Source organism: Chelonia mydas, chromosome 5 (assembly GCF_015237465.2).
Source record: "Chelonia mydas isolate rCheMyd1 chromosome 5, rCheMyd1.pri.v2, whole genome shotgun sequence".
NCBI lineage: Eukaryota > Metazoa > Chordata > Testudines > Cheloniidae > Chelonia > Chelonia mydas.
In genome coordinates, this window is record NC_051245.2 from 116,660,305 (window position 1) to 116,688,188 (window position 27,884).

General features: G+C 44.6%; 1 protein-coding gene across 1 annotated transcript in view; it reads right to left on the reverse strand.

Moving 5' to 3' along the window:
- LOC102937891 (atrial natriuretic peptide receptor 2) overlaps window positions 1-7,491 on the reverse strand; it is a 41,054-nt gene extending 33,563 nt beyond the window's left edge. The window contains exons 1-4 of the mRNA XM_043546249.1: window positions 7,438-7,491; window positions 6,313-6,409; window positions 3,751-3,902; window positions 2,863-2,886 (exon numbers count right to left, since the gene is read on the reverse strand). Of these exons, the coding sequence (XP_043402184.1) occupies window positions 2,863-2,886; window positions 3,751-3,902; window positions 6,313-6,409; window positions 7,438-7,491 (327 nt within the window). The remainder of the gene's footprint in view (window positions 1-2,862; window positions 2,887-3,750; window positions 3,903-6,312; window positions 6,410-7,437) is intronic.
- Between the last annotated feature and the right edge of the window lie 20,393 nt (window positions 7,492-27,884).

The following is a 27,884-nucleotide window of genomic DNA, read 5'->3' on the forward strand; positions in this document are numbered from 1 at the left end:
CGGGGTGGTGCCTTTGCGCTAGAATCACTCACAGATCTCACCCTCCCCACAAGGATCTGGGGGTAGAACACCTCCACAACAGCATACCCTCTCTCTTCCCACAGAGGGTGGTGTGTGGACACAGGAGCGATACTGAGGGACGTGGCAGCCAGTGGGCAGACTGAGGGAGGACTGGGCATGCTGGCAGGATGCATATTGTGCTGTGCCGTGCCAGTGGAGATTCCAGCCAAAAGATTATACAGCCACAGGCTGGATGATATTTCTGTAGCCCCCTTCCTTCAAGGGGAAGTTCTGAGGTCAGCCGGGGAACCCCTAACAGAGTGGCTCCAGTGGAGCTGTGCTGGCAAGGAGCAGGGCCGCAGCTGCTGTGGAGACACAGGGGCCTTGATGCAGCTGGGTGAGATGAACGTGATTTATGGGCTAGACATGTGCTTTCCCCTGTGAAGCCTTCTCTCCTGCTGAAAGAATACATTAAAAATGTCATGAGTGGAATCTTGTAGAACTTCCTGTCCTTTCAGGTCCTATGGGTACTATCTGGCCCTCCGTAAATACAAACAGACTAAACTGTCCTAACGCGTCATTCCGGTGCCACCATTTTAAATATGTTAAGTACACAAAGTGAAGAGGAACAGACTGTCCCCCTCTGCAATTTAGCACAAACACCCTCCTTGACTTCCGTGAGCTAGGATTTCACCCAGTATGTTTGAGTACAAGTACTCTAACAGAGTCCAGAAGAAATGGATGGATTCTGCTTCCAGTGCAAAGTCAGCCATCAGGAGCTTATTGTCTGGCCTTTGAATTCTTTTCTACCTTGATCAAATATGATAAAACCAGTTCATATACGGCCCAACTCTGCAAGTCACTGAGCAACTCCCATTGATTTTAATGGAAACAGCTGGATGTTCAGAACTTCTGGAAATCAGGCTCTTCGTTTGGTCTCTAGCAGCCTGCTCCAAAGCCTGCTGAAATCAATGGGAATCCTTCTGTTGGCTTTAATGAACTTTGGATCAGGCCCTAATATGGACTTAGGGGCCTAATTTTAGGCCCCCATTTTTCATTATTTTGACCCTGGCTATTAAAGTGTCTCATCTAGCATGCAGAACAGACACACCAATTGTACTAACCATGAAGGCCAAAGGGCAGGAGTGGATGTTAGCATGATGGACACAGCAGTTCTCTCCATTTGCATCTTTCCAGTTGGAAGGGCACTCTTGTTCTTCACAGAACTTCTTGGCTGCTGCAGCATTGCTAACCATTTTTTTAAAATACAAAGATAATTTTATATTCATTTCTCATTCCTAAAAATTTTTAACGGGCATGTAATGAAGTCCTGTTCTTTACACTGCACAGATATACACAGCAGGAGACACATTGCTATTTCTTTATATTGTTTTGCTGTGTGTGGAAATAACCCCACAGCGATGGATCTCTGCTATCAACTGGGCCATCGTCTGGTCCAGAAAAGGTCTGGCAGCTGTTAATCCTCCAGCAGTTGCCAACACCTCAACCTGGCCCTCCACCCTGACAACACCACCAGATGGGGTATCTTGGCCGCACAACCCTGGCTCAGATCCTAATGCCACTTCTGAGGATGTCCATCTTACTTATAGTCTCTGCACCATCTCAAATGAGTGATTGTCTCTCTGAACTTCAGGGCATTCCATTGTAAACATTCTTACTTCAAAACAACATAACTGATTGTTTTCAAGTGTGGCTTACTTTGTAGATATGACTGAGACTTAAAATCTAAAGACTTTATATTGTGTACTGTTACTGGATTCAAAGCTCTATTTAAAAAAAACAGTTTTTATCCTATTGCAAATTGTATTAAATGACAAATAATTAGTAGTGTTATAAAAGGAGAATACATTTTAAAGAGACAGAGTTAAGGTTCACCTAGGGTAAATTTTTCAAGAGTGTCTTAAGGGCAGATTTACAAAGGGGTTTAGGCACCTAAAGATGCAGTTAGGTGGCTAGTAGGATTCATAAAAGTGCTGAAGCACCTAACTCACATTGACTTCCCCTAGCTCCTAACCTGGAGTTAGGCGCCTGACCTGCTTAGGCACTTTTGAAAATCCCACTAGCCACCTATCTGTGTTTTCAGGCACCTAAATACTTTTGAAAATCTGGCCCTTGCGCATTTTTTAACATTTTACCCCTAAACTCTAAGATCTCCATTCAGCGAAGCGCTTAAGCACTTGTCTCATTTTGGGCCCAATCCAAAGCCCTGGGAATTCTATAGAATGACTCCTGTTGACTCCAGTGGCCTTGGGATCAGGTATTTTAAGCAAGGCAGCATCCCATTGATGCTAATCGGACTACTGCCCTATTTAAAAAGAGGCGTCTTGTGGAACTGGTGCCTAAGGGTCCTGTCTTTGAGTGTTTGATACCTGTGTGTATTATTAATGCATTCAGAGTGAGATTTTCAAGCGTTTCTAAATGAAATAGGAGCACAAGTCCCATTGGAAAGACTGTAGCAATAATCCTATTTCCAGCTATTGAAGAAAGTTTATTTTATGGCCATGTCATCACAATGCTATAATTTACTGCTATGACATTATAGCTATGAATATTTTGGGGAAAATGTAAGAAAAGTTTTACCATTACTATTACAGATCATTACTAAAGTTTATGCAAAAGCCCTCAGTACCCACATGAACGAAATACAACTTCGTGATTAAAGCCGCCTATACTGTCAAAATTCCTCCCCACCTAACAATCTTGAATATAAGCTTTAAATATTAAAGAACATGTAAAAAATATTCTCTCTGAAGAACTACTCTCACAAATTGGATCTTGTAAAAATGAACACGTAGGAGGGCACGGGAACATTTTCTGTGTAATCTGAATTTTTGCATTTACCATCTTTTTTAACCCATCAAATACCTAAAAACAACATAGAAAATGGTGAAATGAGGTTAAGGCCCCAATCCTGCATTGCTCTGCATGGATCACAGTACATGACTGGGGCCTAAATATGCATCTCAGTGATCCAATGTCACAAGCTGCTTAGCTTTTATACTTGTCATTACAACAGCATCATGTTAATCTCTCGATTTTGCCTTATTATACAAAGTTACATTTGTAGAAGTTTCTGTAAGTGTGTTGATCTAGATACATTAGGAAAATTCTGGCCCCATTGAAGTCAATCGGAAATTTGTCATTGACTTCAACAGGCACAGGCCTGGGTCCATACTGTAGTTAATGTGTGTGTTGTGCATTAACAATTATTATTGGTATTATTATTCATATTGAGACCTATAGGCCACAACCAAGTTGGGTCTCAGTGTGCTAGACACTGAACAAACATATCCATGCCCCAGTGATCTCAGAATGTAAAAGGTAAGACGTAACAGTGGGATGAAACAAGCAGTCTGGGTTGAGGATGGGAGAGATGAATAACAAATATAATAGCCTGTGCACCACCCAACTATTCAGCAGCAGTGATTATTATTATTAATACAAATTATTATTTGTAGTACCATAGCATGTTTAAGCCCCAGTCATGGACCAAGGCCCCATTGTGCTAGGCACTGTACAAACACAAAACAAAAAGGTCGTCCCTGCTCCAGAGAACTTGCAATATAAATACAAGACAAGAAACAGCAGATGGACACAGAGAACACAAAGGGGGAGTACAAGTAAACAATGAGACAATATTGGTCAACATGATCGGCAGTGGGCTCAGTACACCAGTGGCCTACCCATTCCCAGGAGCTTAATCCATTGACACCTTGTCTACACACAAACCTGCACCAGGAGGTGGTACCTGTAAGAGAGGATTCCGTTTTGCACAGCATAGTGGTAAAAGTGATCTGAAGCAAAGACTGCATAAGTTACATTGAAGAATTCCCCACTCACAGCCTTCTCTGGAGGTCTCTGGACCCAGGCCATCTCAAGACCTAGAAATAACACACAGTTATGGGTCAACATGTTTGGTTTAACCTACAACAGCTACATGCAACTGGACAGATTGTTCCGGAGTAGAAATCCAATTGAAATGTAAATGTTTTCACAAATATTCTTCCGGTCATTACTGCTGGCCAAAGGATTTCCCCATGTATAGTGTACCGGTAGTTCCAAAATAACACCTATTGGAGAAGAATGTTTTTTTTTTTTAAAAAGATCCCTACAATGTGCAAGCTAACTAATCAGAGCACTTGGAAATTTAGGACCAAACCCTACTCACTTTGCTCAGGTGGGCCTGATCCTCTTCTGACTTGTATCAATTTCACTCCAGTGTAACGCAGCTGACTGCAGTGCAGTTATTCCTGATTTACACTGTTTTCCTGCTAGTAACAGTTAAGAACATAAGAACGGCCATACTGAGTCAGACCAAAGGTCCATCTAGCCCAGTATTCTGTCTTCCGACAGTGGCCAATGCCAGATGCATATCCCCTGTTGCCCATTCCCAGCTTCTGGCAAACAGAGACTAGGGACACCATCCCTGCCCATCCTGGCTAATACCCATTGATGGACCTACCCTCCATGAACTTGTCTAGTTCTTTTTTGAACCCTGTTATAGTCTTGGCCTTCACAACATCCTCTGACAATGAGTTCCACAGGTTGACTGCGTGTTGTGTGAAGAAATACTTCCTTTTGTTTGTTTTAAATCTGCTGCCTATTAATTTCATTTGGTGACCCCTAGTTCTTGTGTTATGAGAAGGAGTAAATAACACTTCCTTATTTACTTTCTCCACACCAGTCATGATTTTACAGACCTCTATTATATCTCCCCTTAGTCTCTTTTCCAAGCTGGAAAGTCCCAGTCTTATTAATCTCTTGGTTATGTCAAGCCATAAATACAGTCCTCCTTTCTCAGAGGGTATATCACTGAACAAAGTATAGGAATCAGTACACACAGAGCCAATTCCTGAAAACCCTTAATCACATGAGTAGTCCTTACTTAAGCAAGTAGTCTTCTTAAACACGACTACTCATGTGAGTAAGTGTTACTATTCAGTAGTGATTTCCTTTTCCTTATAATTAGATGTAATTAGAACTTCTCTTCTATTACACTGGAGTTTTCCTTTATCAGAATATTCTTCATTTGGATACCGCGTGGTGATCTAAACGATTTGTTTCTGCACATAATTCCCTTTTCAGATATAAAAGGGTTAATTATAAAAGAAACAATCCTTTTGGGTCAACAGCATTAGAGGAACAATCATAACAAATCATTAAAAGGTAAAATAATTGTTTAGGTTGAGAGTATTTCATGGCAGCTAGGTGAGAGGTCAAAATAAATTTCTTAGAGCAAAAGGCTTTATTTCCTTGAAAAGGATTCACAACAGCAGCAAATCCCTTTATTTAAGTCTATTCACTAGGAGATACATATGCACACCAAAGAAATTGTGGATAACAGAGATGTGAAATACACCGGGGTAGAGAACATCCAGTTTATAGTCAATACTCTTTGAACTTCACCATTTGATCTGAACTTTGAGGCAATGTTAACATTATTATGTTACATTCTGAGCCTGAGCCTTCAGTCTGTACCCAGACTTCAATGGAAGTTTTAACAGTTTATAGCTTGTAGTACTGGGTCCTGTTATTTCTCTTTGCAGCAGTACATCAGAAGTTGTTGCATTTCATCCTAACCTTTTCCAGCATTTATATAACTGCTTATTTGCATTCATCATTTCAATTCTTATTTCTGATTACTCCTAAATGCTTTAAAAAAACACTTTGAGTTTCAGATATCAAACAAGTAGCCTTTACATTTCTGATTCTTTTGCACTAGAAACTCATCTTTCGAAGTATTATTTATAGGTGTATAAAGATCTAAGATTCATTATTTGTGTCTATTGAATAGACGTGGGGGGGGGGGATGGAATCAAAGCATGAAAATACATATGGAGAGGCTCCACTTTTTGACTTAGTGTTTAAATAAATCCCATCCAATCTGAAACAGGCATGGTAAAATTGAAGCAAGTATTAAATACAATCCGGCTGCAATGCAGGGCTGATTGTTTGTTTTGTTTAGGCTGTTTGTTTATTTTTTTTCTAATGTCAAACAAAATTCCTTGCTTGAAGACAAGGATTTCATTCTTTTTTAATCATCCTAATTATGTTCCCTTTGGAACAGATGAGCTTCAGACAAATATTTATTCTGAAGTACATGCGTGCTGGCCACTTTCCTTGACTTAATTCATCTGGAAAGAGATGTTGCTGCTGACTGAAATATTTTCCACTAGGATTGAGACCTGAGATGTATTAGGAATTATTCTCATTACTTAAATTTTCACATTCTCATCCATTTCCTTAGCAGGCAGAGATGATCTTCCCAGAGCAACTGTGGAACCCACTCACCTCCACAGTCAAGCATGTTATACTCATCCGGTTTTTCCAGGGGCCAGCAATCATAGTCGCTGTTATCCAGGTCGTGCCACCCCTCCACTAATATCACCTGCCATGGAAAAAAACATACCAATAATCCTGTAAAACAGAGGAATTTTTGTCTACAAAGTCTGGTCTCTTAAAATAGAAAGTCTCTCCAACTTTCTGGACCAAAGATCATAGCCAGGAATAACCTAAATGCTCAGAAACTAGATTACGGGTTCATTATACGCCCACATGACCCCCCAGAAATTATTTCTAAAACAATAAGAGAAACTCAGCTAATCCAGTTGTGCTCTGGGTTTAAACAGAACTCAGCTTGTATGCTTTTTAAATGTCACTCTCCAGCCAAATCTTCTCTTCCTTTTCTTTTTAATTTTAAATCATTTTTATATAAAATAGCCTTAATAAAATAAATATAAACATGTTTTATAACATGTAAAAGTTATACTGATTTTTTTTTAAAGAATTTCTTTTTTCTTAATAGTATTTTATTAATGCATACTATGTTCTATTAATAAAAGTAGAATATATTAATCACAACTGATGGGACACACAGTATATAGCAGAAAAACAGCAGGATATATTATAAGATATATTATACTTTGTAAACAAGAATAGAATAGTCCGCTTTTTTCTAGGTATTAGTAAAAGAATATGATAGGACATGTTCTTCTAATGTATTCTGCTATTCTATATATTGGAAGAATAGAATAAAATACAATATGATATATTCTTCTTATGTATTCTATTATATTCTGCATATTAGTAAAACAGTAAATAGAATACAATATAGTCTTCTAATGTGTTCTCTAATGATTGTTCCATACATTTAGTGGAATAGAATGCAACATATTCTCCTAATTAGTTTCCTATATATTAGCAGAATAGAATATTTTCTTCCAATAGATTCTGCCATTTGTCTTCTGAATACGAGTGGAGGAGAGTAGAACCAATTGTTCCTATCTATATTAGTGAAATAGAATATATTAGGAACAATCCGTAATTCAGAAGTAGTAATAGCAACCACTGCAATACAATATCATTAATTTCTTGACTACGCACCATATAGGAGCAGGATCTATGCAGTTTACCTACCAGTAAACTGAGGAGGCTTCGGAGCCCAGGGGCAGGTGTTTTGGCAGCTCCCATGGTCCCAAATAGGCATCAAGCCCAGTTAGCTTCAGGGCTGCTGCTGCTGCAGCTCAGCTGGGTTCTTCCCTCCCCACAGGTTGCCAGCCAGCCAGGGTTGATCACAGCTCTAGCTGCTGCAGTTATTTGTCCGCCTTCCTTTCCCCTTCCCTTTGTGCAGTGGGAATCTCCCCACTATCCCAAGCAAAGCACCTGTGAGGAGGCACCAGATTGTCATCTCAGCCACAGAGCCGCTCCCCTCCAAATGCCCAGGCGCTGCGGGAAGGGAACAGCGCCGGGAAGGAACAGGAGTGTGAAGACTTTAGCCCCTCGCCCATGTGGCTCCTGACCCTCAGGTCTTCTCTTGTTCCCTGTTGGGAAATTTCCCCGAAGGGCTGCTAAGAGAGTTGCAGAAGAATGCAGGCTGGGTGTGGGGTAAAATGGATTCATAGATTCTAAGCACAGAAGGGAGCATTCTGATCTACTCTCACCTCCTGTATAACCCCGGCCATAGAGTTCCACCCGGTTACCCCTGCATTCAGCACGATAACTTGTGTTGGATTGCGAACACACTGCCTCTGCGCATGCAGTATTGCTGTCTATTGGTTTGGTAGGCCGAAGGCTGTATTAAAGCTCACTTCTGCTGTACTCAGTTTCACTCTGTGTTTCACTTTAAATTCTGTTTGCAAGCCCAATAGCTCAGAATGAAATCTGGTCATCTAAGGTTTGGAAATTCTTAAAAGAAAATTTTTGCGAGCAATCTCAGAATTCAAATCCATACTTGATGGTGAAAAGAAAAAAGGGCCTTGAGAGAAATCTCAACAACATACTTCACACATCATTCTATTTATCTTTTTAAAAAAACAGAGAGACGTGTACACAGTAGGATTGTTTATCCAATGTGTTTTGCTCCTTATTCTGGTTGTAAATTATCTGTAAAGAGACTGATTTTTGTTAACTTGTTCAAATTGTTTGACTCAAAGCTGTTTGATTATCATTAGCAGAGCCAGCTCCTCTGCTGGTGTGAATCAGCAGAGAACCGTTGACTTCATTTAGTGACACCGGTCACTACTATACTGTAATGCAGTTAAGGTGACCAGATGTCCCAATTTTACAGGGACAGTCCCGATATTTGGGGCTTTTTCTTATATAGGCTCCTATTACCCCCCACCCTCTGTCCCGATTTTTCACACTTGCTATGTGGTCATCCTAAATGTAGTCATTCAGCTTGGTCCCGTTAAAGGGCCTTTGAATGATTCAATGGTAAAAGATACTTAGAGTGACTTCAATGGAATTACACTGATTCACACTAGCTGACCTCTATGTTGACATATTTATGTCTATGGGTTGTTTGCAAACTGCTTGCTGTGTCTTTGGGTATTAACTATTCATTATTTGTGGAATGCAGCTGGTCACTTAGGTCACATGGCACTGCTTCGGTTTCCTAATTGGATGGCTAACTTTTCGAATCAAACAGAAGGTAATTAAAGAGATTTCAAGGCTGATGTCTGAGTAAGTCCTTGTAAATCCTTGTGTGGACACATTCACATCAGTATTCATGAGACTCAGAATATTCTTGTGAACAAAGCAACATGCATACAAATGTTTGCAAAAAAACAATAAAAAGGGTTATCAACATTGCTGAAGGAAGTTTGTGATGTATTTTAACACACACATTGTGCTTCCTTAGAAGATTTATCTTAGAGGATTCAGTTGAAATAAGACATGCTATACTGGTACATTCAAATTTTGGAATATTTGTAATTCTACAGGTATCAACATTTAGTCTGCAGCTTGCAATGTTGCAGTCACATGTAAAAGAGAGGGTAATTACTCCCGCCTAGTGGCTTTAGACCAGAACAACAGCATACAGAAAAGTACAGTTTGACTTGGGTATAGATTAGAGCTTCCTGCTGCTTCAAATGCCAGGCAAATGGAATGATTAGAACTTCAGCTGCAGGCAAGTGATAAGCGCCATGCATCAGCTGGACTGTGTGGATTCAGGAAGGCTGTGTTTAGGGGTTGCACAGCACCCATTGGAGAGAGACAGTGTGGTCCAGTGCAGAGGGCTGGAGACCAAAGGTAACATTTTAGTCACTTAAGTGATTTAGGAACATACAGTCCATTTTCCAGATTTAGGAGCCTGTCTAATTGGAAGTCAATGGGACTTAGGGTCCTAGGTGCCTAAGTCCCTTTGGAGATTGGGATTTAGGATCCCAAATCCCTTAAGTATTTTTGAAATTTGTACCCTGGGACACTATTCCTGGCTCAGCCACTGAGCTTGTGCAAGTCAATCCAGCTCTCTGTGCCTCTGTTTCCCCTCCCATCCTTTATCTGTCCTGTCGATCTAGCCTGCAGATTGCTCAGGTCAAGGACCTTCTCTCACTATGGGCAATGCCTGGCAGAATGGTATTCTTGGCTGGACCTCTAGATGCTGTTGAAACACAAAAAATAGTGACAGCTAGAGCCACAAATGTGATTAGATTTCTTACTTGTTTCTTGGCAGATACATTTTTTTAAGACTTAATAGATTGGGGTAAATTACATATTAAATGGATAAATGAGGTCTTGCTCCTGGGGGAGGGACATTGGGGGACTCAAGTGCTCTCCCCCCCAGATTGGCTCTACCTTCTATCCCTGCACTTCCCCCACCCCCCATCTTTGGCTAAATTGGCTGCTCTCCCTGGCAGCCGGGCGGGGAGCAGGACGGAGCCACATCTGCCTGAGACAGCCTGGCTGGGAGGCAGTGGTGGCCCACTCCCTGCCTGGGCTCAGCTGTGGAGAAAGGGGACTCCAGCTCACTCGGCTCCTGTCCCCACAGCAGGGCCTGGGCAGGGGGCAGCCTGCTGCCACCCCAGCTGCCAGGGACAGGGGCCGAGCGAGCCAGAAACATGCTGGGCAGGGGGAGAGGGGACTCTGGCTCGCTCACTCCTATCCCTGGCAACTGAGGTGGCAGCGGGTCACCCCCGATCCGGGTCCTGTTGCAGGGACAGGGGCCAAGCGAGCTGGAGCCCCACTCCCTCCCCCCAGCAGCTGAGCGCAGGCTGCCTCCTAGCCAGGCTCTCTCACCTCAGCCTGCAGGAGGTGCTGAGCAGCTCACAGGATTAGGCACCAAGCGCACTGCGGGATAGCAGCCATGCTCATAAACCGCATTAAAGCACTGTTGGGCCCAGATCCACAAGAGGACTTTAATCCCCACTTTTAAGTCCAAAATGTAGGTGCCACTGAGATCATCAAAACACCTGTTCAGTTGCCATGTAACTCTGGAGGCACCTAAATTTTGCCATAAAGGTCCCCTCCATGTCTGTATTTCCATTGCTGGGCATGCACACAACACGTCAGTCAAGGCATCTATCTCAGTCCGAAGCCCCAGTGCCCATCTTCCCCTGGTGTGAGGAACGCACTACCCCATCTATCTCACCTGCGGGGCCTGACTGGCCGGCGTTCTCAAAACATGCCGAACTCCACACAAAGCAGCAGCAGCAGTCCCTTATAACCTCTAGCCCGACAATTAGCACACTCACCGTGAACATGGGAAACCCTGACAATTCCTCCCTCTTCCTTATGGGGAGAAGGAATCTGAACATGGGTTTTTCACCGCTCAGGTGAGTGCCCTAACCACGGGACTACAAAAACATATTCACTCTCTCTGCCCCACCCCATATTATTTCAGTATTTTAGACAGTGGAACAGCTTTAACACATGAGATTGCAAGAGGCCTATATCAGACTACCCCAGAGCAGAGTGGTTCGGGCACTCACCTGAGAGGTGGAAAACCCATGCTGAAATCCCTTCTCTTTAGGTAGAGGACGGAAATGAACTGGGGTTTCCCACATCATTGGTGAGTGACCTAACCACTAGGCGAAAGTTATAAGGGAGAAGGAGGCATGTGTCACTACCTCTCCCCCACATCCTCTTATTTATTTTGTGCAGAGTTAGGCGTGAGCTGCCACCGTTCATGCAAGAAGGAGCCCGACTCCAGGAGAGCATTCCCAGCTGTGGATCCCAACCAGAGATAGGTGCTTCCCTCCTGCCTTGACTCAGGTGCCTAACTCCCTGAGGCTACGCCTACGCTACCGCGGTAAGTCAACCTATACTACGCAACTCCAGCTACATGAATAACGTAGCTGGAGTTGACGTACCTTAGGTCGAGTTACCGCAGGGTCTACACAGCGGTGGGTTGACTGGAGAAACTCTCCCATCGACTTACCTTACTCTTCTCGTTGGGGGTAGAGTACAGGGGTCGACTGGAGAGCGATCTGCTGTCCATTCTTCACTAGACTTGCTAAATCGACCGCCGGTGGATCGATCTCAGAGTGTCGATCCCGGCTGTAGTGTAGACCTGCCCTGAGAGGGGCAAGGTCTAGGAAACACCCTTCTCAACAACCTCTGTTTTTGGCTAGGCTTAGACAGCTCCTGTCCCAGCATGTGGCTTCAGTGGATCCCATTCTCTGGCCCTTATCTCTCTCCATGCATTGTATAGGGAGCCTGGGCACCTAACTCAGGCTTTGTGGATTTGGCTGTGTGCCTAAAGGTTAGGCATTGCGATACTCCGTCCTAAATCTGCAACGCCTAGGTGCTTGTGTGGATTTGGGCTTTGAACACTTAAACTTGCAGCTTATTTATTTCTCTCTCTCAAATGTGTGTATATGGGGGGAAGGCGATTGCCCTGGGGAAGCTCAAAGGAAAGAAGCAACCATACCTTTAGAATGAGAAATAAAAACAAACCCACAAACGCTCCCAGTTGTTCCAAGAGATCTGAAATCTTGGTTTTAGCTGATGAATGTTTGATGACAGTTTAACTCAACTGTAGCAGAAGGAACTGAGCACTTAATCAAGCTTGCAAATAGTACATGTTTTACACAAAGGAATAAAGCTGACAGGCAGTAAGCCAACATGACAGCTCAAAATAAGGGCTTGTGAAGAGATAATTAAGGAAATTCAAGATTGTGGGAAACCTGAACTAAGCAAAACAAAGCAAGGAAGGTAAATATGCAGTACTGGCACCCAGGATATCATATACATAAATATAATGTGTAGTTATAGACTTCAGAACAATTCAGACTTGGACCTGCATTGGTATGCTGCACCAACAATTAACAACAACAATAACAATAATAATATCTAGCTCTGATCCAGCATTTTTTTTTTGTCCATTGATCTCAAAGTGCTTCACAAAGAAGGTAAGTATCATTATCCTCATTTTACAGATGGAGAACTGAGACACGGGGAGGTGAAACAACTTGCCCAAGGTCACCCATAAATCCAGTGGCAGAGCTAGTCCTAACAGATTTGTGCCCTGTTGTGCCAGGCACTGTACAACACATGGTAAGAGACAGTCCCAGCCTTGAAAAGCTTGCAGTCTAAATACACAAGACAAACTTAAGGGTAGGAGAATAAGATCCTACAGGGTGTCTGTGGCAGAGCCACAAACAGAGCCTTGATCTTCCAAAACCCACTCAGGTGTCTTAACCACAAGACTATTCTTCCTCTTCACCTCCAGTTTGGTAGACCAAATTCAGTCCTAGGTGCTGGTGGCGGGAGGATATTTCAGTCTAACTGTTCTTTGCTCATGTACATATGTGACACATGACCAGAAACAGTTAGCGTCTTGCAGGATGAATGACTCAAATTCAACCCTTAAGACATGTAAGGAGATAATGTTTGTGGTTTTGTGTATTTACATATATATGGGTAGTGGTCAACAATGTAATCAAAAGTCCCTGTCTGTGCTGTATTCTGTTAATTCAGAGATCGAAAGAACATCCTAGCATTTAAATGAACTGTAAACACAGGACATCGCTGTATTCATCTCTCTTTGAAAGATATAGCCAATCATCTGCGAATGGTGGAAAAACAGGCAGTTGCCTCATGTTAATTGGTGTAGCTAATTACCAGTGATGGACCTACTTTAAAGTCATCCTGATTGCCCATTGTAAGCTGAGGGACGCGGGCCGCTCAAAGAAGGCCTGAAATTGTATAGAAGATCCTTGGGTCCTGATCCTGTCATCTCAGATCTACTTGAGGCTTCATACACAGGAAGCTTAAACCATAAGGCCTGAGATCCCAGTCCTAAACTGGAATGCCCTGAAATGATATTGGACATTGGACTATAACCTATGGACTAAATTCTAATAGAACTCTTTGCAGCTAAAAAGCTCACCATCTCTGCTATGAATCTGAACCTCAAGAATTGAACTCACGTCTGTGTGTATATTGATCTTTTAACCATACTCTCTCTTTTCTTTTTAAATAAATTTTAGGTTAGCTAATAAGAATCAGCGGTAAGTGTCTATCTGGGTAATATCTGGAATATTTAGTAACCTGGGGGGTAATGTGTCTGATCCTTTGGGATTGGTAGAACTTTTTTATATGATGAATAAGACGTTCAGTAATCTTCATCATACCTGACTTAGGTATCTGGGTGGAGGCCTGAGGCTGGGTTACTTTAAGGGAACTATGTTGTTGACTTCTGAGTAACCAGTGAGGTAATAAAGAAGCTGTTTTGTGCTGGCTTGGTAAATCTAAGTACTGGAATATCCACCAGCTTTGGGGATTGTCTGCCCCATTCTTTACAGTTCACCCTAATTGAGTGACCTCACCTGGCTTCCCTGGGATTCGGGTCACAACATAAAATAAATATGTGGCCTAAATCTATTCCCTCACCTACATCACAAAACTGTGACCACAGCTGGTACTCTCTGGCATCCTTGTAGGCAGTCTTAGCCAGGCACTGAATTTGCCAAGGATACTGAACTACTTTCTCACTGTTCCAGCTGGTTTCTCATATTAGTGAGGCATTGTGTGGAAGTTGGTCCTGATACTACAGCAGAGGACTTTAGTCTCCAGGATGGTCTAACCATTCCTTTGACACAGCATTTAACTCACTAAAAAAAATTAGAAAAAAACCACACCAAACCCTGAATATTAATTTATAGTGTGAGATGCTGAGTAGGAAGAAGGAATGTCCTTAGGAAGAAACTTCTTCTGTAGGGAACACACACTGAAATTCTCTGCCTGTGTAGGGATTACCAGATTAATCTCTGGCATGGAAGGAATAGATTCCAGGATTTTCATGGTTTAACAGGAAATAGCTGTGATTTTTGTCATTTTGGAGATCTTTACATGTTGATAGTTGGAGTTCTGGTAACCGTTAAACTAATCTGACTGAGAATACTGACAGCCTAACACCCAGGCTCCATGGGAAGCTAATTGATAGTAAGACTGCTCATGATCGGGGTGGCAGTGTGGCAGAAGGCATGGGGTGTCATGAAAAGGAGAAAAGGGCCGTGTTCTTACTAATCTGGTTTAAGATGTGTCTGCACCATGGTGTTGGTGCTGCAAAGACTGAGGCAGAAAAGTGGGTGAATACTCAATGAGGGGCCCTGTACTGAGCTGCTGCTGATGAGCTGCTGAGGTCTTTCGGCTCCCATTGAGGCCAATGAGCGCTTTACCGTTGACTTCAAAGAGAGCAGAGTGAGGCTTTTGAAAATCCTCAGTGGCTGTGGTACATTCTAGTAATAATCCAGTGTTGATTTTAAATCCACCTGCTTATCCAAATCCCTGATTTAAGAGCAGCATCTAGGCTCAAATGTGTAACAGCTAATCATTGACTCAGCAGGCTGTTTCTGGAATTGTATAGCATATGAAAAATTCCCAGCAGAAAAATCAACAATCATTTGAATTAAAAATTGGAACCCACATCTCTGACAAGACTTGATGTTAAACAATTAACATTCCTTCTGTGTCTTTTTGTACTAGCAATAAGTACCTAAATGATTAAACATGAACACAAGGTTCACACTGGGCTCTGGAAATCCCAATCCATTCGCAGAGTCTATATGTGAAGTACATCTAACCAGTATCTCATAACAAAGGCAGAGAATTTGTTTTGGTAAATTGTAGGAAAATCACATATGTGTGTCAAGACCGATTCTCCTCCGGGTAAGAGCTGAGAAACAAAAACAAAGGAAATCAGCCATTGCCACCAGCTAATTAAACAACATGTGCACAAACCTCTTAGGACACAAAAACCCAATCTTGTTCTTAAAAAAGGTAAATTTTATTAAAACCAAAAAGAAAGAAAATATATCTGGAAATTTAGGTATTTGCTAGATTTAAAAAAAAAACACTCACAAGGATTAATCATCAAGAATAAGTTTATTGAGGTCCAGTTTAAAGGTTACAAGCAAAACAAAAGCATCTGGGGTTAGTGCAGAGGAATCCACAAACCATAAGGAAATAAAAAGAAATAAACCTAATCGCGTCTTCCTAGACATTTCCTGATCTACTTATGTATCTGGGGGTTTCAAATGAGTAGTTTCTAGGTATGATTCAGATGATTTTTCATACCTGGCCCAAAGCTTCTTACAGCATAGTTGCAGCTCTGTCTGCCTCTCCCCGAGAACAACAACAGAGACAGACAAAAGGGGAGTCTTGTTTCAATATTAAAAAGTTCTAGCCTTTCCATTGGCTCTTTTGGACTGGTGCCCTCTCCCTTCCTTTTACCTATGCATTGTAGGGAGACTTTTTAACACTTTACAGTTAAAGCAAGTAGAGAACAGCTACTAAGAGGGATTTTGTAGCTAATTGGCTGGCTGGGTGTCCATAAAATGGAGCTACCCCCATCTCTTCCATTTATCACGGTGTGTTTAGTGGGGAAAAGGTCAAAAAAATCACAAATGGCTTGGAAGAGATACTTCTAGATGCTATAACTATAAATTTCAGATCTTGATCCAAACATTCCCGAAGGTTGGCTGGTGTTTGGGTTCAAGGTGTTAGTTTAAATAAACCTATTTATGGGTTTAACTTTAGGAAAAGGAGTTCTCCCATTCCTACAAAGTTCAGATAAGAAATATCCAACCTTCATCTTCAAATCCCTGCACTCTTTTAAATGGTCTTTAGCCTGGTCTAAAATCCATCACACGGGTCTCAGCAGATTTGGCAATTTCTGCTGGAGGGTCTGCTGCCTTCAAATCTTGTTATGACTTGGGTTTGAGAAGGATGTGAAGGCAGAAAAAGATGAACATTGAGGGTCATACATGGATGAGAAGAATAAAGTTTCCAAACTAGAGAAGGGTCTGAACCAAATCCTCGGAGTTAAATCCCAAATTCATGCCTCTTTAATGGAAAAAAACAAAATCCTACTTCCAAACTCTACAATTCAGGGGTTTGAAATTTGGATGTGACTGTGAACATTCCCAACGGTGAGGGTGTTTAGATTTGACCCAGTCTGGAGATGAACTCCTTACTTCGACCTGGAACCCAGATCTGGGGTTCAGATCAAGGTTTTGGTTTTGGCTCATCTTTAATATTATTATTATTATTATAATAATTTGTCTGATGCCCCAAAGTGTTAGGCACTTCACAGAGCAAATAAAAGGCACAATCCTTATCCCGAAGACCATATCACCTAAAAATGGACAGGAAATGGCAGATAATAGGTCAGAGAGTAAGGAAATGGGAGGACAGTGTTACATGGTTATCTTGGTAAGATGTGCAAGTTGCCTGGTCACTGAATAATTCTAACTATGTTATTTAATTTTTTTTAATGGGGACAGCAGATGAGAGATCAAAGGGAAATGGTGAAAAGAGGGAGGGGTGAGATCACACTAGTGAAAGGTCCGGAGGGTCTGCTCTATCTTGCATCAGAGGATAACATCTGTTAACAGGCCAGGCTGGCTGCAGCACTTCAGGCTCCAGCCTCACCTCCTGTGCTCCCCTTATGCCCGTTCCATTAGTTCTGGATTCCTCTATGCAAGGGGAGTCCTCAGCTGTTGCCCTAAGGGGGCTCAGTAAGGTCAGAGTATTGCCTGAGAGGGGACTGAGTAAAACTGAGTAAGGATTTCAGGACTGACCTAAGATATTGTCAATGAGAATCTCACTGGAGTGACTTTACCTTTGGCAAAATAAAGACTCGTAGCATCTTTGAATCATGGATCTAAAAACATAGGGCCTGATTCACTACTGCATTACCCCAGTTTTATGCCAATGTAACTCCACAAATGGCAATGAAGTTACCCCCACCTCAAACAAAGGTGGTGAATCAAACCCGTAGCGAGAACATACTCTCCTGAGCCTTTCATTGTCGTCTTGTTTCAGAATCTCTAACTCAACCATCCACCAAACGTACTCATGTGTAGCAGCAGCCACACACTCTAAATCAGTAGTTCTTAAACCGTGGATTGGAACCCCAAAGTGGGTCGCGACCAGTGTTCCCTCTAATTTTTCCCACCCGTGTGCGGAATGAATTTTGTTATGTGCACCAATATTGAGGTGAGGTGTGACACATCACCTTCATATTGGTGCATATAACAAAATTCACGTGGTGGGGTGAGGCCGAGGGGTTTGGAGTGTGGGAGGGGGCTCAGGGCTGGGGTGCAGGGTGTGAAGGCTCCGGCTGGGGGTGTGAGCTCTGGGGTGGGGCCAGGGATGAAGGGCTCAGGGCTGGGGCAGAGGGTTGAGTGCAGGGGGTGAGGGCTCCATCTGGGGGTGCAGGCTCTGGGGTGGGGCTGGGGATGAGGGCTTTGGGGTACAGGAGGGAGCTCTGGGGCTATGACAGGGAGAGAGGACTCCCCCAGCTCTCTCTTCCTGCAGCAGCACCTGGGCTGGGGGTGAGAGGTGCCTCTTCCCGCTGCGGGAGCTCTGGGACTGGAGCTGCAGGATAGGTGCCACACCCCCAGCCCTCAGCAGGTCCGGGCCAGGAGAGGGCCGCCCAGGCCACTCTGGCTGTGCCCAGGTCTGGGCTGGGCTGTGCCACCCTGGCCACAGCTCGTTCCAGGCCACTCCAGAGTCGGGCAGCGCTGCGTTGCCCCAGCTGCGCCTGGGGCTGGCCCGGGCCGTGCCATCCTGGCTGTGGCAAGTCAGGGCCGCAGGCTGACTGAGTTGTGGCTGGGGGAGGGGCACCCCTCAAGCAGCAGGTTGGGGGCCGGGCTAGGTGGCGGAAGGGGGATGCCTGCATGGTGCTAAGTTTACAGGGAACTTAGGTCGCTACCCTGTTTTAATGGGGTTGCCAGGGCTAGCGTTAGATTTGCTGGGGCCTGGGGCTGAAGCTGAAGCCTGAGTCCCACTGCTTGGGGCTCAGGTTACAGGCCCTCTGCCCAGGGCTGAAGCCCTTGGGCTTCGGCTTTGGCCTGGGCTTGGGTGGGCACAGGCTTTGTTCCCCTCTCCTGGGATTGTGTTGTAATTTTTGTTGTCAGATGGGGGTCACAGCGCAATGAAGTTTGAGAACCCCTGCTCTAAATGCTTTTGCATGATCTTGGAGTAGGCAAATGAGATGGGTGATCTGGCATAGGGCATAGTCATTGCAGATCAGTGATTGCATGCCTTGCATGTTTTCCACTAGTTATTACATAACCTTTCCCTGTGAGGCCACAATGCTAGATTTCTCTCAAACCTTATCTTCAGAACGATTTCACTGTGGGCTAAGGGCACTCAGCACCTCCCAGGCCACCATCAGAACCTTGCATGATTGGTCCATATAGTGCTTGGATTCAATGGCACATCATAAGACTGGGATTTTCAAAGGAGCCTAAGGGAATTAGGTATCCAAATAGCACTGGCAATTCAATGAGAGTTGAGCATCTAACGCCATTAGATTTCTTTGACTACCCCAAGTCAAATCATTAAAGACTTGATTCTGCAACTCCTTGTGCAGAACTCCCATGGAAGAGAAAACAGAGAGAAAACGTAGAATGAAGCCGAAAGTTTTCAGGAACATTTAAGTGTATTTTGCAATTGCATTTGTTGGTTAATTCTCTTAAAGGTGACCGGCAAAGGATTTTTTAAAATTATGGGCCTCTGAAACCATTCTCCCATTAGTTTCATCAGTTTTATTACAGTCATCAAATGCATTGGACTGAGTGGAATTACACGGGCCTCAAATCTATGAAAGTGAGTGGCGAATCAGGCCCTTTTGAGTGTGTACCTCTTTTTGTTTCTTTATAATGAGATGAAAGGCATTGTTTCTTTCTGCTTGTGTTTTACCTTAGAAATATCAGGCATATCCAGTCTGATCTTTCCAGGTTTTGCTGGAGGCCTTTTGGCGTGGCCTCAGAGATGTGCATTGTGAACTTACAATGTAATTGAAGGGATGGGACTGCTGAAGCTTAAAAAACAAACACATTCTTTCACCTAAGGGTCTATTAGGCATTGCAGTTCAATAGGTGTTAACAAAACCAAAGAATAAACAAATCAGCCACATCCTCAGCTGAAGTAAATCAGCAGAGCTCCTCTGAAGTCAATGGAACTACACCGATGTATATGAGGTGCAGATCTGGCTATAATCGTAGGAACACTGAAGGAGAAGTAGAGCTTCCAGGGCCCTGGGACAGATGAAGAGCGGAATCTTCTATTGAGCTCCCAGTGGACAATGCTGTGCAAATCTAAATGACCACTGTCGATATGCCAGTGATGAATGCTAGAGGAATAGCTAAAATAGACAGATTATCGAGAAAAGAGATCTGGGAACAGTGTAGACATCCGTCTTATCTGCTATTTATGCAGCATAGTTCTTCAGGTTCCAGTGGTATGTTACAATCAGGAACAGACAAGAGTCCAGATCATCAGCTGGTGTAAATAGGCATAGCTCCACTCAAGTCAATGCAGCTACACTTATTTGCACCAGATGGTTCCAACTCCCTCCCTTCATCGCGTGGACAACGAAGGCTCTGTACCTGCGAGCTGCTCTGCACGGATGGAGCTCTGCACTTGTCAAGAGCCTCATCCATTTCAAGGAGGTTCTACGGGGCCTTAAGAGCCTCTCTGCACCAAGCAGCTTGTAGGATCATGACCTAATTCTGCTTCCATGGGCAGATAACACAAGATACAATGTGGCAGCAGAGGGAATGGGAAGGAGAAGGATGGCAAACCACTTGATCCGGCGCTGAAATGTTAACGTGTAGGTATGTAAAATAAAGTTTCCAAGAAAGGGAAGCTGCTAGTGGGATTTAGCTAGTAGGCCAGGCCAGCTGGTTGGTTCAACTATTATACTGTCAGTAGAAGAGCTGTTCCTTTAAGAAACTTACCACTACTTACATAGTTTTGTTGTCAGGGTGGGTCCCCGTTCTATATAGGGAGCATTTCTGTACCTGTATGGTACTCTCCTGTTGAATGCTTGTAAGTCTGAACTGTAGATCTTTACAGGTAAAGGTATTCCCTGTTTATTCAGAATGGAAAGCAAGTTTATCTTTACATCCTTTCTTAAATCTGGTTTTAAGAAGGATGTTTTTGTATTTAATATTATTATTAGTCACCTATACCATGCTACAAACATGGATTGCTTGACAGACACAGAGAAAATCAAGCCTGTGAAATTATTCCATGCATGAATTTGACCCAGCGTTCATGGCCTAAAGATCTCACAGACAAATATTAGGTGACAACTGTTAAAAAAGCTCAGTTCAGTCCATGACATACTTTACACAGACAATTCCTTTGGAACAATTCTGTAATTCGATTACACTGGTTCTTTAATTATTTTATTTTTCTAATGTGGATTTTGGAGCACTTTGATTAATGAGTTATAAGATCTATATATTGAAATTTAAGTATAAGCATATGTGTTGGATACACTTTTGGCCCAGCAAAATGGGGAATTTAGATCTGCATAACTTTAATCTGCGTCATGCTGTTATAATGGTTAAAGTACACTGCAGAATATATTTAAGCAGCACTATATATTTTGTGTCTTAAGGGTCATTGCTTCTCCTTTTTAGTGCATTGCCTTGGCTTAATTTGGGGGTTTGTTGCTTTTTTAGAACGTGTTGTGATCCTCCAAGTCTGGTATGTCAGATTATGCTGACTCATGGACTTTACTCCAACCAGTGGCGTATGTGATATATGGGGAATATAACATGAACCTGTAATAAGAGGGTTTTATACATGGAAATTTAGATACCACTGCTCTTTACTGCTTGCTACAATGTAGTAAGTAATTTTTGCTGTTAAATGCATACCATGGGCCTGATTTGGAATCGAGGGGGGGAGGATGGGGAGTAACATCATTGCAGCCAGTGAAATTACACCAAAGTGAGAGCAGAATCAGGCAATACGCTTCTCTGACACCCTCATTTTATACTTGAATGACATCAGTGGAATTACTCCTGATTTACACCAGTATAACTGAAAAGAGAATCAGGCCCCTTAACTTTAGGGTGCTTAATGTCTCACAATGAACACAGCCCCCCAAAGAGGTTTTGCATTCAATATATTGTGCCTTTTCTAAAGGTGTGGGGAGAGAGAAATTCAGCATGGCATGCCTCCCTGCTTACACTGCAGAGACAATTTACTTCTGTAACTCTTTTATATTGTCCTAGCACTATTGCACTGTTGTGAATGCCTACGAACTCTTAACCTGATACAAACAGCTCCATCTTCAGGGTGCTGGAGCAGCTTGAACAGTGAGGCATGGGCAGAGGTAGCTTTCTACCACCTTTCCAGCTCCCCGGTCCTTAGGTCAGCCACTGGGTTAATTTAGAACAGCATCAGAGCTGATTTAAATAACTTTGGCCCATGAAAGCTTTCTACAGGTCATTACGCTGCCTGGGGACTGCTCACTCTGGTCATACCATTTCCCCTATGCCCCCAACCTCTCCACCTTAGCTAGTGCTTTAGCACAAATGCTCTTCTCTGTAACTCTTACGGTTGTGGAATGATTTCCCCTTTCGATTAAGAGTGTTGTATAAAGAAAGGTGCGCTCTGCTGATGTCGCTGTTAAAGTACTGTCCAGCCACTCAGGTCACAGCAGCTGATTGCATTCTTTTCCTCTGCAGGTGAGGCAGAATGGTATGAACCCAGTCTTGGATACTGAAGAAGCACTCGGAGGGCTTCCCTAGAATGAGTGACCTTGAGCTGAAGGAAGTAGTGCCACCAAAGATGAAGGAGGGAAGTAAGACAAACATTACTGGAGGCTAAATTCTTCCGATCCTGACAATCTACTCATATAAGCAGGATGTTCTGCAGTTGTCTGCAGTGCACAGGAACAATGTAACTTAGCTGGCATGCTGCCCTTGCTTTTAGGGAAATCTACTTTGGCAGATCTCGCTGTAGGTGCCAGATGTGGAATGAGGGATAATTCCATGTCTCGGTGGATTAAGCTAGTTAGCTCCGATTGGCCAAATTCATCCCTGATGTAACTCCCTTCACTTCAGTGGCATTACCTCAGGGATGAATTTGGTTCGATGTATCCATTTAAATCCATACTTTGCCCTAATGTGTCTTTTCCCCTCTGTATACTGTATGCCTCATTCTGGCTTCAGACACTGAATGGGTTTTCTAGTGACCCAAAGTAGCACTGGACTTCTCTGAGAAAGCTGCATCTGGCATTTCACTGAAAACCAAGACTCAAAGCTTCCTTGAGTATGCTACGTTCATTCCTATGGCAGGCACATTTGCCTTCTGTCAAATGCCATTTGTTTGTCTACAATTTCTTTTCCTATCAGATCTAGCACTCCAGAGGAGACCACACGCTCTATTAGCTGGACAATAACTTTGATGGCAGAAGCAATGGCTCAGAGGCGGACTGCTAATACTTGGTGTGGATGATTAAGATTGGGCTAGAGATGGTAAGGTACAGCCTACACTGAAGGGGTTCCACTTGCATTTAGGGGCTGATTCAAATTCTGCTGAAATCAGTGGAAGGATTCCCAGTGATTTCAATGAGCACTGGATCAGGCTCTTACCCCTGTCAGTAGGAGGTTGTGATTTGATAACTCAACTCTTAAGAGGGGATTTTTATTTTCCATCAGATCACAATGGTACTGTCCACTCTTTCCACTGCCCTGTGATGTCTTTCTCTCTTCAGTGATTATTGAGCCCAATGTCAACATTAATGCTCTCCTTTGAGGATATGCTTTGTCAGTGGTGAGCCTTACTTGAGCTGTTTCTTTCCTCCTGTAATGGGGTGGTCACCCCGCTCCTGCAGGAAGGGGATAAAGAAGCCCCGGAGACAGCTGCAGCGAGGAAAGCTGGGCTAATTGGGAAAGCAGCCACAACTGTAGCCAGTGCAATCAGAGCCCAGCTGACCCTTAGAAGAGGGCGGTGGGCCAGAAGGACACAGTCTCTCTCTGGCTCTAGAGAGGGAAGGACTAGGCTGCTGGGGAAGCTCAGGAGGGTACCTAGGGTGGAGCAGTGCTGGGGAAGGGCAGAGGGAGCTCCAGCCTAGCAAAACCCCAGGCTGAGTTAAGGGCCCACAAAAGGTACTGGTGCAGCCCAGAGATAGGCATCTGGTCCAACCCCCCTTGCTGATGATGAGTGGTTTATAGACTGCAGTCTGCCCCAGGGAGTGGGGGCCAGATGGTTACTGGCAGTAGCCACAGAGGTAAGGTGGGGATAGAGGGTTGGGGGTTCCCCTGGGTGGGGAGACCCTGATTGTGGGTTGTTTCTGGGGGGCAGAACCCAGATGTAGGGCGGGCACCAGGGTGTAGGTGGGACACGGAGGCCAGGGGTGGGCGAGACACTGGCCTGCAGAGGGTGCTCTGTGCTGAAAGAGCTGATTCCCTAGATGACCAGCAGGAGGCGCCATGCCGGTGAGTCATGCCCTGTCACACCTCCTTTTACCAAATATCACTTATACATTATGTGTCCAAAAAGTTAAACGTTGTTTATTCATTTGAATTTTGTTTACACTTTCAAACTGCTAACTGTTCCTAAAAGTCCTTTTTAAGTCACTGACCTGTTCAGACTGTAAACTCTTTGAGATGGGGATGTTGGGGGAGGCTTTCAAAGGCACAAATGGGAATCTATTGACAATGAGGGTCAGTCACCTAACTCCCATTTGTGCCTTTAAGATCTCCCCCCTCTTCTAGCTATGCGTTTGCAGTGCTAACACACTGGGACTGCAGTCCCGATGGAGACCCCATGGCTTTACTGCAGTACTTATTAAAAAACATTCCAGGGAGTAATCCTGTCCTGGCAGAGAGATGGACTACTTTACCTAACAGGCCATTTCCATCTCTATGGGCAGTGATTTCTATCTCTTCCATCAGCAGTGCCATGATACTCACACCACACCGCTTCTATTCACTAGTAAAGATGAGGGCAAGGACACTTTAGACACACAAGTAACTGCACCCTTTCCTATCAGTACACCAGCACTCCACTGCCAGTGGCTAAACTGCAGTTCACTTTCTCAGTCTTAAGGAGTCTTCTCTCTCGCTGCCCATGGTACCACATCCTCAGTGGCTAGCAGGGGAACAAGGTCCATCCTGTACTCCAGGTTCTGGCTCAGGCACCCTCTAGTCCGCTGCCAAGGTCTGTTTCCTTCTAGACCTTACTCCTTTCCCTGAGCCCTTTCCTTACCTTCTGGCACTCCCCTCACCCTGCCTCCCAGCTCACTCCTCCAAGGGAGTAACGATAGACTACCTGTCTCTGGAACCTCCAAACACGCCTCTCATGCAGTGACTGTAGACTTTCCCAGCCCCCCACTCTGCTTCCAATTTTCTGTCTTTATACATCCAGCCCAGTTCATTCCTCCCCAGCTGAGCTCCCTCACTGCGCCATGGGATTGCTTAGCCACCTGATTCCTCTTAGCTGTGACCCATCAGGTTAGTTAGCCCCCTTCTCAGTCTACAGCAGCTTGTGGAGCAAGAGGAGGGCTGCAGACCCAGAGAGAGAGAGAGAAGGAGAGAGATGGCGTGCAACTATGGGAAGGGACATTCATCTCAAGAAGCTAATCTGCAGAATGGACAGCAGGAGGCGCCATCCTAGCGGTGAGTTAAGCACCCCCCCATCATACCCTGGTGACTGTGACCATCAGCACCATGTCATGTTGATACCATATTTGCAACTAAATTATGCATAGAGCACAGATCCCAGGACTGGAGCTTGGTCTGGGGTGTGGGTGGTTGATGTGTCTAGGGGGTACACTTTGACTAGCTCTAATATGCCTGTAAAGAGGAAGTAAGACTCCAGTCCCATTCCCATGTGTAGCTTCCCTGCATTACGATTACAGGTGCGATGAGGAAGAGCAGGTTCTAAATAGCTGTCCTCTGCATGCTGGTAGGGTGGACAGGAAAGATTTGGAGAGGGGCAGGGTGAGCTAAGCCTTGATTCTGTACCCTCTAAGGCACAAGCCAGAGTATGCTCTTTGCTGCTTGGTAAGGGGCATCGTCTTAGCGAATGCGCAATGTGCCTCAGGTGGCACATGACCAGGAGTCATCACCAAATTTGGTCCACTGGTTGGATCATTAGCTTGCCCGGCCCAGGCCGGATACTGATGGGAATTGCAACGTGAATGCTGATCCATCCCCTGTAAAAGGGGCTGTGGAAAATTACTGTCTGACACAACCCTGGAGCAAGGGAGGAGATGGAGGGGGAAGTGTGACCCTAAGGGTCTCTTGTAAGTGTGGTGCAGCTATTCACCACCCCTTCTTAGGTTTGCCAGGCATTCTGTTTTCCACCGGAACACCCGGTCGAAGAGAGACCTTGGGAGCTTTGGTCAGCACTGCTGACTAGGCTGTTAAAAGTCCAGTTGGCAGTGTAGCGGGGCTACGGCAGGCTCCCTGCCTGCCCTGGCTCTGCATAGCTCCCAGAAGTGGCTGGCATGTCCCTGTGGCCCCTAAGCTCAGGGCGATCAGGGAAGCTCCGCGTGCTGCCCCTTCCCCCAGTGCTGTCTCCTCAGCTCCCACTGGCTGGGAACCGTGGCTAATGGGAGCTGCAGAGGGTATGCAGAGCTGCCTGGCCACACCTCTGCCTTGGGGCCGGACATGCCAGCTGCTTCCAGGAGCTGTGCGGAGCCAGGGCAGGCAGGGAGCCTGCCTTAGCCCCACTGTGCTGCCAACTGGGAGCCACCTGAGGTAAATGCCGCCCAGCTAGAGCCCATACCCCAACCCCCCTCCTGCATCCCAACCCCCTACCTCAGCCCTGAGCCCCCTTCCGTACCCTGAACCCTTCATTTCTGGCCCCACCTCAGAACCCGCACCCCCAGCTGCAGCCCTCATGGCCTCCTGCACTTAGTGTGACCAGACAGCAAGTGTGAAAAATCGGGACGCGGGTGGGGGGTAATAGGCACCTGTATACGACAAAGCCCCAAATATTGGGACTGTCCCTATAAAATCAGGATATCTGGTCACCTTATCTGCACTCCAACCCCCTGCCCTAGCCCAGTGAAAGTGAGTGAGGGTAGGGGAGAGTGAGTGACGGAGGTAGTGGGGCTGGAGTGAGTGGGGGGGCGGGGTGTCAGAGAAGGGGCCAGGCCGGGATAGGGCAAGGGTGTTCAGTTTTCTGCAGTTAGAAAGTTGGCAACCCTTCCCCTTCTATAGGGCTGTGCCTAAAGATACGACCTACCCCTGTATATTTTTTGTGAACCTATTTGTGCTCCTAGCCCCCTTAAGAGGTTTTGAAAATCCTACCCTTAACTATGGCTCTGTGGCAGGGCTGCAAAGTGGTTGCTGCACTGGCTGAGATGAAAAGGTTGCTTACCTAAAACCGACTGGTTCTAGTACCTATAAATGGGCACATGCAACCACCAGTTCAAATTGGCATTATCAAAGTATCAGTCATAGCCATCGGGGGAGGCCTTCCTTGGTGTTTCTTCCAAGGATCCTACAGTCTCATAAGTTAAAGGCTTTGACAAAGCCAAACTGCCAAATTATAATGAAAATTATATTAACTATTGATTCTTTGTATTATGGCAGCACCTAAAGGCCCCAGTCAGCACCAGGCCCCATTGTACAGAACCTAGCACGCTCACAAAGCAAGAGACAGTCTCTGCTCTGAAGAAGTTAGTCTAATCTGAGCCAAGTTGCAATAAGTCTCAATGACAGAGGGCAGGGCGGGAGGGAGGCAGGAGAAGAGAACTGAAAATAAGATCACACAGCTATATAAATAGCTATTGCATAACTTGTGGTCTCTGATGTTTTGTCTTGGGGATTGGGGATTTTTTAATTGGCTATCCCCGGCTGATCTAGTACCAACCCGACATGAGCTGGATGATTTCTTGTAGGTGTCACAGCAGAGGTAGAGCATGAGGATGTGAAGGAGGGGGTCGTGGTCTAGTGTAGTAATTCAGAGGCACTGTGTAATTCATGGGCACTATGGAAGGAAGGACAGAGGTGGCTCTGGGAGAACATAACAAATGGATGGACTGTTGAAGGAGCAGAGGAAACAGGCAATAAGGGAAAACATGTGGATAAGGGAGGAAGGGCAGAGGTGTAGAGGGCCTTGAAGAGGTCGGGGAAGCTTCAGTGAGTCAAGCTGAAGATAAGAGACAGTGGAGGGATTCAAAGAGGGGAGTGTGGTCAGAGCAAGACCCAAAGAAAGACGATGCTAGCCGCCATGTTTGGAGTAGCCTAGAGGGGAGTGATAAAGGCCAGAGAAAAGAAGGGTTCATTAGTCAGATGGGAGAAGGTGAGGCCCTGAACTAGAGTATTAATGTTGTGGATAGAACAGCAAGATTGAATTTAGGAAATGCCCTG